Source organism: Aythya marila, assembly GCF_965140915.1.
Source record: "Aythya marila genome assembly, chromosome: 1".
NCBI classification, from domain to species: Eukaryota; Metazoa; Chordata; class Aves; order Anseriformes; family Anatidae; genus Aythya; species Aythya marila.
The window spans coordinates 186148885-186162975 of NC_139042.1; the positions used below are offsets into that span (position 1 = coordinate 186148885).

The 14091-nt window shown below is 38.8% G+C and overlaps 1 protein-coding gene across 1 annotated transcript in view; it reads left to right on the forward strand.

The window, feature by feature from the left end:
* The window catches only part of MAPK11 (mitogen-activated protein kinase 11), a 32318-nt gene extending 22866 nt beyond the window's left edge, over window positions 1-9452 (forward strand). Inside the window, exons 10-12 of the mRNA XM_082781103.1 lie at window positions 2775-2853; window positions 4256-4429; window positions 7979-9452. Of these exons, the coding sequence (XP_082637229.1) occupies window positions 2775-2853; window positions 4256-4429; window positions 7979-8052 (327 nt within the window). The 3' untranslated portion in view covers window positions 8053-9452. The remainder of the gene's footprint in view (window positions 1-2774; window positions 2854-4255; window positions 4430-7978) is intronic.
* Window positions 9453-14091: the final 4639 nt, after the last annotated feature.

Here is a 14091-nt window from a genome sequence, read left to right on the forward strand (position 1 = left end):
ATCAACTGGCAAGTCTTTAACTGTGCTGTTCTAAGCATAGGACCTTCTCTGGCCTTTATATGTTATTAAGGCTTCTGCAGTAAAGCATGCAGAATAATGTATACAAATGTGTGATTTGCCCATAAGCTGTCAGTTTGTGAGATTTTTGATTATGAGATTAAACACCTTAAATACTTACTGGAGATGGTATCTGATTTTGTCTTTGATTTCTTGTCTAAGCAGACCTTAGGGATCTGTAGGGGTTCTGGAACTGCTACACTGGGGCTATTTATACGTTTAGAGTATATGGAGAACCCAAAAGCCAAGTTAATGAATGGGAGTGCTGCTAGGTCACCTCCAGGCTGCTTATACATATTTAGAGGAGCAATGTCAAAGAAGATTCATACCTTGCTTGGAAATACTTGTCTTGTGTATGGGAGTGTCTGTTCCGTTCTTTCAGTCTCATTCTTCTTTACCTTGTAGTTTGTCCTTATAGTTCAGATGTTACTTAATGCTGCATGTAAGTCCTGGACAATTTTGTTCTGTTCCTTTAACAGCAAGATCAGAGGTTTTCTGAAATGTTAAGCGTTAAGATATTGTCAGTTATCAGAAAAATGGGAACTGAAAGGTCAACTTCATGGGATGTTTCAGCACAAGTTATTGAGCTGTTTTGTTAGTTTTTCATGTTAATACAGGTTTAAACTGATCACATTTCATTATTTTCAGATAAATTTAAACATTTAGATTCTATTAGTTGAGTTTCTGTGGCAAGTATATAGGCAGAGTTGACAGGTTGGTAAGTATACTTTAGCAAGTCTGTGTTGTTTTCAAAGAACTTCTGGATAATTGTGGAGTTAATTTTGACCATATCTTGTTCAGTCAGAGTTGGATTAGTGATGTTAATTGATGTCAGCACAGAAAAAAATAATCCGCAAATTCACAGATGTTTGTCATAAGATAACTGTACTTCTTATTTCTACCTAGTCTGTACCTTCCAGGCAGGAATGTGTGAAAGCTCTCTTTTGCTCTGCTGTTTGTACATACATAAAAACTAGTGCCCGAGAAACTGACTTTCTAGCATGCGTTTGCTACCTTTATGAACTTCAGGGGCATAAAATAGGTGGAGTGAATCCCGTGTTTGACCAGTCTTTAAATATCATTCTCTGCATGACTGGCTACAGCTGCTAAGAAAAAAAAATCATCCTTCTAGAAAGCCTTGTCGTCAGCCCCTGTAGTAAAATGGGAAAATGCTAATAGAGGTTTAACAGGTTGGAGACACAAAGCATGAAGTTTTACTTCCATTAGGACAGGAGCCTCACTGAGATTCTGAACTATGTCACTAACAGTAGTCTACAATTTTATTAGAATATGCTAAATCTTCTAAAAAGCAGAAAAAATAAATGGATCTGTCTTGTTAAAATAGAAAAATTTAACAACGGAATGTGCTATGTAACAATTTAAAATATCTTTATATCATTTCGTAGTAGCTGCAGAAATTAAGATGATGGCAGAGAGATCTGTATGGGAAACGGGATCTGTTTCCTAAATGTGGCTATACGTGTAGATTGTACTGATTATGTCTTAGAGCAACCTCATAACGTTCAGAAAGGAGAAGTGCAAAGTCCTGCACCTGGGCAGGAACAACTCCAGGCACCAGGACATGCTGGGGGCCACCCGGCTGGAAAGGAGCTTTACAGAAAAGGACCTGGTCCTGGGCAACCTGCTCTGGCCCTGCTTGAGCACGGGTGGTAGGATCAGGTGGCCTCCAGAGGTCCCTTTCAACCTCAACCTGTGGTTCTGTGAGTACGTTATAGTAGCTTCATAATGCACTGAGCTGAATGCTGAAGATACTTCTCTACACTTCTCAGTCTGGGATCTAACTTAAAGCTCAGTGCAAACAGCTGCATTTTCTTTGCTGTCTTCAGTAGGCCAAGGATGTTTAGTAAGCCTCCTGCAGATAGGCAAGCCTCTTTCTAACATGCCTGCTAAATGTGCAGGGAGGCTGTCCCTGTTACACAAACATATTTTAAGAAGACTAAGGTTTGTTCAAAGACCACCTGTTTTTGTTTGTGTTGTTTCCTTGGCGGGGGTCTTCTTGTTTGTTTGGTTTGGTTTTACTGATTTAGGGTCAGTCATTTGCCTCTTTAACTGTTCTGTTTTCAGAACTCCTGTTTGTGTCTGTAGCCTTTAGGATCAGCATTCAGCCTCTTCACTTACTGATAAACGTTTATTTATCTACTGCATCCGAGAAATTCTTCGTTTATGTAACATCAGGCTGCACACTAACATTTGGGGGTCAGGTAGGATTGTAGGCCTTTCCTACTGGAGTTTGGGTGAGCCTTCCACAGCCGCAGAGACAAGGCAAGTTATAAACTGTTAAATATCTGAGGATCTGGGACTATCAGGCTTTGTTCATTGGTTAGTGAAGCTGCTGTTCAACAGAGAAGGGGGAGAAGGGAAGGAAGCAGGTTGGATTATACCACATTGCTGAGGGCAACTGGAAGATGATTTAGGTTGCAGTTTTTGGCTGAAAGCTACATGTGTTTCCTGGGGATACAAACCAATGAACCTGTATGAACAGGTGAAAACAGAAGTGCTAACATGTAACCCTTACAGGAAGGTATACCTGTTTGAAACTCTCTGGCCTAGTAAGTACACACATGAGTAACTGGTTAGAAGGTTTCCCATGTATAAGAAATATAATGAGTGTTATTTCTGATTTTTTAGAGTTGGTGTTGTTACTCTTGGGCAAAATTTAACCTCTGTGTATGTTATGTATCTTGATTTATTCTTAGGCAAGAAAGTACATAGAATCTCTTCCACATATGCCTCAACAGGACTTGAAAGCAGTATTTCGTGGTGCCAATCCATTAGGTAAGAAAGATAGACTGATACAGTTTAAATCTTTCACTAAATATGAACTCAAGTCTACATTTGCTATGTGATCCGATATAATAATGATCGGCACTGTGAAAAAATATTCTTTAACTTTTTGTCCTGTGACTGTTTTCCCTTCATGAAGCCTGTGTCCTTTTTTTTTTTTTTTTAATTTTATTTTATTTGGTGGAGATTACAGGAACCTCCTAATGGAAAAGGCTGTGGATGAAAACAGTCTGTGGATGAAAAACAAAAGCAGGCTATATATAGCAGGAATAAATAAAAAAAATGTCACAGGGTCTAAACTAGAGGCATCACTTCTGGCTCAGGAAGGCCCCGAGCTGTAAATTGCTGGCAAGGAGTAGAATATACCAGGAAATGTAGCTGTTTGAATGCCTTTTTTGTGTGTTGTTTCTGATGAATTTATTAGCCATTGTTGGACACAGAATGTTGGGATAGACAGACCACTGGCCTGATCCTGCACTACTGTTTTTATGTCTAGCCAGTTGGATCTGTCTGTGCAAAAGAGATTTTTCTATGAACCATTTGTGACAAGGCAAAGAAGATGCTTGAGTCACTTGAGTGACTTACCACAGTGCTTCGTCTGTTCCATCAAGTGTACATTAAACATTGTATGGAGGGAAGTATTTTGAGTTAAGGTATTTTGAATTCTTTCTGTTTGTTGAAAGACTATTTAATTTTTACTAATACAAGTAGTTGTGAAAGCTTTCTTATCACAAATGGATTTTATTTGCATGAGGTCCATGAGTACATGCTACATACTAATATAAAGGCCAATTAATGGCAATCCTTATATGAAAGCACTAAAAATCATTTTTATATATCTTAAACACAATAAACTTTCAATATAAAACCAAATTCAGAGTTACAGATCTCTCCTATATCTAGTAGTCTGCATCTGTTGACCTTAAACCTACGTACTTGATGCTAAGCTTTGGACTATTCATCTGGTGATTTCTTTGCTGCAGCTAATTGAAAGCGTAGTTGTGTATTCACCATTTAACGTTACTTGAGCTGGCACTGATCAGGTTAAGCACCTGCTGCACAACGCAGGATGTTTAAGCACACAAAGGTGTTTTCAAGATCAAAGCCTTGGATGTCTGAAGAGGTGAATCAGATTTCAAATAGACTATAGTGAACCAAAGTGCATACCACAAGCAAACAAGAAGCTTCTTCCAGCTATGAAAGTTCTACTCACAGTATAAAAATCTTCAAAACTTGTTTGTTATATTGTCTATGTTTTGTGGTTTGTTTGTTTGTTTTTCCAGTAATGTTAAATGATTTTAAGGTGCGACTAGATTTTTGTGCAAACAGTTGCCTTCTCTTTTACTTCTAGACAGCGTCATGACATTAATCTGAGTTTCTCTTTTTCCCTTAGCTGTAGACCTTCTTGAGAAGATGCTTATATTAGACAGCGATAAAAGAATTACTGCCTCAGAAGCACTTGCACATCCATACTTTGTACAGTATCATGATCCAGACGATGAACCCGAGGCCGAGCTGTATGACGAGTCAATAGAGAATAAAGAGCGAACCATAGATGAATGGAAAGGTAACAGAGAACTACACAAAGTAATTAATATGTACAGCAGAACAAATCCTTACTGAAGTGACAGTTTTGTTCTGTTTCTAGCCAGAGCAATTTGAACTCTTAAACCTCGGGAATACAAGATAAGTCCACATGTGTGTTTGTGGGAGTTGAGGTGGAAGAAGTTGTGGTTTCTCTCAGGATTTTGCTCTCATCCCCCACTGTTCCTCTATCAACTCCTCACTGCCTTTTCTGTGGCAGGCTTAATGGTATCTAAAAGCTGATGATAGGTACTATGTAACAACTCATTCTATCTGGCTTTTAATTTTCTAGACCAGATCTTTAGCTGAAGTAACAGTCCTAGGGCAACTGACAGAGTTTGGGACTCCAGCCTAGCTTTTTTCAGCACCAGAAATTAAAATTGTCCACATATTTGTATTTTGCTAATCATTTGCCAAGTCACTGAGAAAATAGTTAAGCCATGCTCTTGATCTTGTTTGAGATGAGAGCCGATGATTTTACTTTGGAGTGGCACCCCAAAACCCATCCTTGGGAAACAATGCAACAACCTTTTTTTATTAGTTAATTCCATGCTTGCATCATAATCATATTGCACTATGGTGTCACGGAAACAACATGGCTAAACACTAAGTTTGCAAGGATACTTGAAAGTACAGTCCAATTTCATCATTGTCTAATGAGGACATATTACAGTAAAATATCCTTACTAGACATTATAAATTAAATGAGTAATGTTCTGGAAAACTAATTACTCCTGTTTATTGATAAAGCCCTTTCCCTAGCTTAAGATAAAATACTCATACAATCACAGAGTCGTTGAATCATTAAGGTTGGAAAAGACCTCCAAGACAATCTGGTCCAACCTACTACCAGTGTCACCCACTAGACTGTCCCTAAGTACCAGGTCCAAACTTTCCTTAAACACCTCCAGGGATGGTGACTCCACCACCTCCCTGGGCAACCCATTCCAATGCCTGACTGCTCTTTCTGAGACAAAATTTCTCTTAGGAGAAATTTAAGTAGTCTCTAAAATAAATGTTCTTCTGTTTCTGTGTGTATATTCTATAACTTTTACTCCACAAAGGTTTGATAAAAATGTATTACCACAGTGAGAAGGTTTATGGTGACAATTACTGACCTCCTATACCTTCCTCATGCCCTTCCACTGGCTTTCTACACCTGTGCCATATTTTATCCTGGGTGTTGTGGAGGAGACTAGCAGACTGACTTCTACTGCAAATACACCTTAATGAAAGATGGGAAATGGGTCATGGGTGTCTCTATGATAAAACAGCCTCCCAGAACACTGCAAAGGGTTTTCTAGAATCCTACTGGGTCTGTACAAACAAGGCACCAATTACTCTCTACATGTGCTCTCCTCTTCAGAGTCTGGCAGCACATGACGCCTCACATATATCTTGTGTATGAAGCAGCATGTTCAACTTGCTTTTGTACTCACCAGTGGATGATTTGTTTTCTGCTACTTTTTCAGTTGACTGAGTCTTTAACAGGAAAGTTTAACAATTTCCGATTCATAAAGACGATTTCTGTTTGTGTTGAAACTCTGCAAAAATTATTTCAGGAACAGTCTTAGCTTAACTCTTTCTTAACTGAAGTGATGAACTGGAGGTGAGTTACCTAGGAAGGGCAGCATATCCCACTGCAGAATCATGGTTTTCTATATTATTGTCCTTTTGGAACTACAGGTGAAATTCCTTCTTTATAGAGGACAAAACCAGGCCTGAAACAAAAATCTAAATACTGTGCTCATGCATGCAGGACACGCAGCTCTTCCTCCTGGCCATATTTTCAGCTTGGGAAAGTAACTTTGTATTTTCAAGTACAGCATGTGCCACATTTAAGTAAGCCGACATTAAAGGTCACAATTTGCATAAAATGTTTGTATTGTTAATGAAATACTGAACCGTTTTCTGAAGACATCAGTGGCATATTTCTCCTCTTCTGTTCAAATTAAAAGTGGTGCTTGATCCCAAGAGGCACTGAGCAGCCAAAGTAAAATGAGATTTCAGGCACTTTGTCTCACACATTAGGCACTTCAGAGTTTCCTTGACCTCTACTGCACACTGCTGAGGTTTGCAGCCTAAGCTCATACATTTTTTCTGACATGTTTAATCAGTTAGATAATATTTCAAGATGCAGAGGCCAAGAGAATGCCATTCAGAGTTGAATTCTCTGCTCTCTCTCTCTCCTTAGCTGCTGGTTCCAATTCTATATATCTCATCTGTACTGTTAGCTAGCTAGGTGGCATGAGAAAGAGTAGAGAGCTTCATGAACACACAATACACAGCCACCAGGAATAATTTATAACACAGTCCCAGGCATCTGATTTGTGAGGGCACTGGCTTACTCAGAGTTCAGCCAGGACCACTCTAATGCACCTGGCTGCCTGTGACTAGATGCTATTTAATAGCTGCAGATCGATCACTGAGTCACCTAACAGGTCGTTCAGACTCAGGGCTCCCTACATGGAATTTCTTACAGGGAAATTCTTCAATTGTTTAGTGAAGCTGGCATGCTGCTTGTTGTACACCATGCTACAGCATAACGTAACCAAAGGGTAATCAAGACCCAGCCCTAAGACTTGTACATACTTCCCTGAGCAGAGCTAGGTCCACTTTTATGTTTATTAGCTGTCTCTGGCAGAGCTTTTTAATAAAAGAGCTAATAAACACAAGTTTGGTATGATTTAAAGATCAAAACAGATCCTGAAGTAATGTATTGTTGGCCATTTATTTATGTGTGGACAGGGAATGCATTGTTGGCCACTTATTTATGTGTGGACAGGGTTTAGTCCTTAAAATACACTAACTTGAGAAAATACATAGGAGGAATCTGCTGACAGCGTATCCCATTGCTGTGCAAGGTGCAAAACACAAGGTGACTGTCAGCAAGAAAAGATACAGGGCTCCTCCTGGAGCAGGGTAAAATAGCAGTGACTCCATGTTTCTAGTTAAGCCTTTCTTGATGGAAATAGAACTGCTGCGTGCTTGTGAGACAAAAGAACATTTTGTCAGAGGACCTTAAAATTAAGCTAGTTACAATAAAATACAAAAAAAAAAAAAACCAAACCACCTAGATACAAGGCATTAGTACAGAATTGCACATGATTTATGTTGAAGGCAATTGACTGAGCGATGATAAAGAACATTCTCTGCAGTTAAAAGTGCACATTTTAAAACCTGTTTGGGTGCTTTTAAAGATGCCATTTTGCATTACATTTTATCTCCTATTACGTCATTTTGTCAGGCCATCTGACAGCATAATTGATGTTTCCATTTCAGGGCCGATGTGTTTTAGTAATTAGGCAAAGGGGACAGGCATGTTTTACAATAATAGCGAGTCTCATTTATAATCTGAAGTTAACAGAAAGATTCTTTGTGAATTCAGTCTGGGTTTGGATCTAGAATCTGCTAAGGCTGGAAATACAAACTACAAGTCACGTGCATGCATTAAACAGTTTTGTCTGGAATACTTTTCTTTTAAAGAGAAACACCACATAATTCTTTTCTCTCTCTTCCCCCCTCCCTACAGAACTTACCTATGAAGAAGTGATTAGCTTTAAGCCACCTGACCTAAAAATGGATAGCCTGGAAATAGAACAGTAAATACAGGCAGCTGTGTTTTGCCTTGCTGCACTATGGAGACTTGAAATATAACCATACAATTTAACCTGTGTTCAAACGTAGATTTTACTATCCAAAGATGTTGGAGAAGATGTGGAAAAGCAGATGCATTATACAGAAGCCAGATGTTGTCTGTTTTGGGGTTTTCTTGCCTTGTAATATGAATGTATTCCCAATTCATAAAGGATGATAAAGAACTTCTTCGTTCTGACAAAATTATGCACTGAGTTCTGTTCAACCGTGTTTTCTGCATGTTTCATCTTATCAGTTGTATTGCCAAAATGAAGGTGACGTTTTAAATTAATTTTAAAATTGTACATTTAACGCATGAATGTATACAAACATAAACATAGAACTCCATACAGGCGATCCATTTTTTTCTGGCATTAGCCTAGTTTTATCTGTCCGTTTTCATTTTATTTATAGTTAGTGCCTTTATGAAGAGAGGGCGTGGTAGTGAGATAGACAGAATATGCATAGGTAGTCATATCTATGGTGGTCTTACAAATTTACTGGATGTCTCTCAGTCTAATACCAGTTCAAAGTCAGTAAAAAATAAATCCCTGTCTCCTGTTGCCATTAAAGTGTCTGTCCTCATTCTTTTCCCTATACATATTTTTATTCTGCACAATCCCAGTTTGTGACCGTTTTAATTCTTGCTGGTACCCCTAACCTTGCCGTTGGTGGAGAGCTGGTGAACTTGCACAAGTTTCCAGGACATCTCTAGTTTTCTGCAAACTTCAGCAAAAGCAGTCATAGATCACAGTGCAAGGATACTCAGTCAAGTTCACACCTTTGAACTCAATGTTATTCATTATCTTCATTTAGTCCTTGAGAAAACGGTCTAAAAATTGCCATTGGAAAACGAGACGAAAGAAGATTTAAGAATAGTTTGCAGATCTGTGAAACACAAAATATCCATCTTGACAGATTGTCTTTTCAAGCAAAATTTTAAAGGCTTTCCAGCTCTGAAGAGCTGGAAAATTAAATCTTAATTAATAAATTGCAGGATAGACCGCATACTGAGTTGTATTAAAGAATTTAATTTATTATCTCAGTTCCCCATTGGAAGCATAATACTACAACAGGAATATCCTTTGGCATGAGGCGTCTTGTGGTTTCATTGCTGTGTCTTTCTCACATCCTAGTGAATCATGGTTGCACAAACTAGTCAACGTTGTTCATTTTTGTGTCTTGTTCTCACTGTCAAAGTCTCATTTTGTAGATGGCTTTTTATATTATTTACGTTTTCTTCAACTTTTGTCATTAAGACCCAGTTGTACAGCTATTATATGACCTAATGAATTCTACTGCATCTATTTACCTTCCTCTGTATCTTTTCTATGTAAAAACAAAACCTTTTTCTTAATAAACAGATTTAAAAAATCAAGTCCAAGAGCTTTTATTTTCCAAACATACTTGATGTGGTATTGCTTGTCTTCTTGAAAAGCAGAACTAATCATTCAATCTACAAAATTTGCTCCTCATGTGTGGTCTAACTGGTGGGCTTTTGTTGACAATGTTTGCCAGTTACCTAATACTCACCTTCAGTAGAGTGCAGCTGTTTGGATTCAATGTTCTTCAAGGCTTATTAACCTGAAAGTAAATGCTTGCATGGATTTATCGGGAGTCCTTTGAATTGCTGTCTGGCTGTCATTACATCGACATTCTTCAAAGCTGGATGAAGCTTGGTCATTCAGCAATTGTCTGAATTTGATGCTAAAATAGGTGAAAAGACTATAAATCCTTAAATGATTTGCATGAAAAATAATCCCTCAGACATGTCTTAAGTATATATATTTTTAATTTGCTTGTTTACGACTTAACAGAGAAATAGTTGGTGCTTTATTTTCTCTGAAATCTCATACTGAGCTTGCTAGGCTGATCTGCAGCTATTCCCCAGCTGGAAGGGCAAGAATGAAATAATGAAATTTCCTGAAAACCCTTCACATCAAATGATAATGAATTTAGTGTGGGATTTGTCCCATCATTTGTTTAATCTGGTTTCCTGGCTACGGGGGTGGCCATCACCAAATGTTTCAAAAGAACACGTAAAACTCCGTGGTAGGCACATAGCAGACAATCTCTGCTTGACATATCTCTACTAGTAAAGTAGAAAGAGAAAGTTTTTTATCACTTCCAAAATTTGTTCTCCTGGCAACTCTGAATCTTCTTTAAAATACCAAACAAAAAATGTATTTCAATTTCTACTCACAGATGTAATTTCTTCTAGGAGATAAATTATGTAGGAAGAGCACAGTCATAGCCACGTGCAAACTGATCAGAGGTGACAGAGTGATGGATAACAGCAGCTCAGCTATTTTTAATTAAATACCATCATAACCCACAAATGATTTCTCATTTTAATGTTAAGAAAAACGGTAGTGGGAGAGATGTTTTTTTTCCTTGATTTGCCATATCAAGGTGATTTCTTAGACCTAAAAGCCACTAATTAATATATTTTTCCTAGAACAGGTAGCAGACTCCCTTGTGGAGATGCGGGAATGCAGCGTGGAAAGTTTATCAGTTTCCAGCAGCAGGACGGGGTAATTGGAAAGCCAGTACCCCACTGAGACCGCAACATGGATGGCTTAGTGCTAATAATGCTTATCGTCTGAACACAGATTGGGAAAAAAAAAAAAAAAAAAAAAAAAAAGCATTTTTCAACCAGGAGAAACAGGCCAATAGAGGTAACCATTTAGGAGCAAGGTCTTTTCACGGCTGGTGAATGTGTAAGATCACTTAGAAGTAATTTTAAAGAATAGAGAAAATAAATAAATAAATAAAATAGAGCAAATAATTATAAAATTCGGGATTTTATTTCATTTTGGCTTTTTTTTTTGCTAAAATGTCTTTAACAAAGGGATTGTTTACAGGGCCCAAGTTTTATTTGCAAAACTTTTTTACAGTACAGCCTGCTAAACTGTATTTTTGCAATCTCCTAACACCACTCCTTGTTACAATTGTGCTTTTGTACGTTCTTTGTATATGGCACGTATATTTGCAGAGAGTGCCATAGGCTGTAGCCCACAATAAATGATGGCGCTTGCCATCCCTGCTCACCTGCAAAGCACAGAATTAATTCTCAGCAAAACACAGGCAAACAACTCAGCCGTAGCTCAGCTACTCACGTTGCCACTGGAGGAAAACATCACAACTCTCGGAGGGCTCTCGCTGGTTAATTGCTGTCATTGTCAGCAATTTACTTTTCATCTGAATTTACCTAATTTCAGCTTTCAGTCACTAGAGCTTGTTATCCCGCTACCTACTAAATTGAAATTACCTCTAGTATTTATTATCTCACTCTAATCAGCGTTAAGTGCAACCCCAAATCTAGTAATTTTATCATCATTGGAAGTAAGAGATCTTGCAGAAGGAAAAAAAGTCTTTTACATTTAGCTCAATCTTTTGATATGCATAAGTATACACTGCGTTTCTTTTTAAATACGCATCTTCATTTTTTAAGCTATCTCTAATTTAAAAGTGTGCTGATAGAAAGAAACTCTGAAGATGGTTTAGAACAAAAGCACAGCATTACAAGGTATCACTTGCCATAATATGCAAAATTCCCTCCTCCCAGAAAATACACAGTGGGGTCACAGGTACAAAACAGCAGGGTTACTAATAACTCTGGGAATATATAGAAAACAAAATCAAATAGAGAATGAGGTGATCAGCACCGGTGTATGAAGAAATATAATGCAATAATAGGTCAATACCTGTTAATTAGACAGCATTGTTGCAGAATTCCCATTAGTGCTCTTAGTGTTTTTTATTATTTTTATTATTTATTTGGTATAAAAGAGAAAATTGAAAAGGAAGGAGGTTCAGTTCACTGCAAGATCATGTGGGGAGAGCAAGCACTCACCCCAGGAATGGGGGACGGGGACGGACAGCTGTTTGAAGGACAGGATATTGGCAACAACAAAGTCTTTGACAGAGGTGGGGAGCAGTCAATACAAAAGCCACTTCCTTCCTTTCTTCCCGTCACATGAGCCCCTGGATGATAAAAAGGATGCCGACGTCCCCCTTCACAACACCCACAGCCTGGTCAAAGATGAAGCTATTAGAAATGACCTATTTAAGTGCAGTCCCGAACCGCGTTAGAGAAGCCTTTGCTACATCTGTAATTGCTGGCCTGGCTCAAGAATCCCTGCCAGGTAAGTGTGATAAACATTTAGCCCTTGCTAAAAGAGAAATGTGCTGTAAGTTGGATGATTTATGTCCTTTGCTAGCAGCAGAAAGGAATTCAAGCTGGGCAAGCTCAGCCTGAGTAGGAAGGAACTCATCACAACAGCCTTCAAAGGAGCTGCTTGTTTCTCCTGCCCATGAACCAAGCTGCTAGCATCCACAGATGCAGTGCAGCTCTCTGAAGCTGGTTCTCAGAAAATCCGCTCGCTCTCACAAAGTGAGCATACCCAGTGGCATTCATTTATGAGTCTTTGACATTGATGGGTTTTCAACACTGAGTGCTGCATGCATTAACAAATGGGACCCGTGTAAGTAGGCAAAGACAAAAAGCGTGAGGATTTTATGTGACTAGCACCAAGAGGGTCAGAAAGCTGCATTAGCGTGGCTGTCATTGACCTTCTTGCTCCTGTAGTATAAAATATTGAGCTGACATGTGCAAAAGGTTCTACGGCATGAATAAAAGGGGGGATATCCTGTGAGCTTCCAGTGCTGATGCTGATCTTCAAACCAATACAATCCTTAATCCATCATACAGCAAATTTCTGCATAATGAATGAAACTGTTCCTCAGGCTTCGATCCTGCGTGCATACAAATGCATCGTTCTGCAGTCGCATGGTCCCTCAGCTCCAGATCCTGTCACCAGTTAACGTGAGCATTGTATGGAGAGGTTTCAGCTCGTCCTTTTGGATTCCCATTTGATCACCGAATGGAGTAGCACCTGAATCTTGGTGGCAGCCATGAGAGAATTACATGCCCTACTTGGCACCTCCACTGAGCCATACTTCATCCCTTACGGAATGATATCCTGTAGAATAGCGCTAAGAAAATATATTTGTATTTCATACTCGTTTTATAATAGAACCCAAAGCTCAAATCAAGAATAAACCCCAGGTGTTACATTCTGTGCTAAACTAACACAGCGTACTCATGTCCAGTCCATCTTTCTCATCAGCTTCAGCTGAAAATGCATCAAATGACTGCAGTATTAAGGAGGATGGGGACCGTGGGTAGGAGTACCATTAAGGTTGTGGTGATATAAACAGGTGATGCACACAGCTATGTAGGGACAAATAGGTAAAAGCTATCACTCTGTACCCATGAATGTACTTTTTATGTGATTTTTGAATTATCAATGGAAAGCTCTTCAAACCAAGAGTGTTTTTTCCTCTGCTCCATCAGATTGCAGACTGTGACAGTCTGCTATAGATTAAAAGCAGCAACGCTTCCTCCCTGCTCCCGACGCCCCAAAATCAGACAGAAACACTTCTCACACATCAGTTTATTTCATGAATCAGTAGCAGAGGGCCTTTAGGCATGATCTGGAACCAAAGAGTGATGAGAATGAAGTCAAGGAGTTACGAGAGTGTGACAAGGAGTTGTTTTATACATACCTGTCCGCTAATCTCTGAACCTGGCTTTGCTTCTTCCATCCCACTTCCAGCTGGGAAAAATAAAAAGTAGGGGTTGTAAATATTGCAGTAACCTCTCACTAAGTACCTTGAACAAATGAAATGCCCAGTTTATAAAAATAAAACTAATAAATAAACTTAAAAAAAAAAAAGCACTCAGGTGGTACATATTTATTGCTACCTGCTCACTGCATTCTCACAGTATGGCTGGGTCCCCAAGTCTCCTCCACGTTACAGAAACTGGGATTCAAGCACCCTGCTCAGAGGTCACAGAAACAACAGAAGAGTTGCAAAACACTTGGCAACAGCTCCAGTGGGGAAGGGTGTGGACACAAGTGCACAGGAATACTTTCAGAAGAATTTTGGTGTTTTTGTTTAAAGCTTTACTTTTCCTTGTAATAAATTAAATTGATTTGCTTC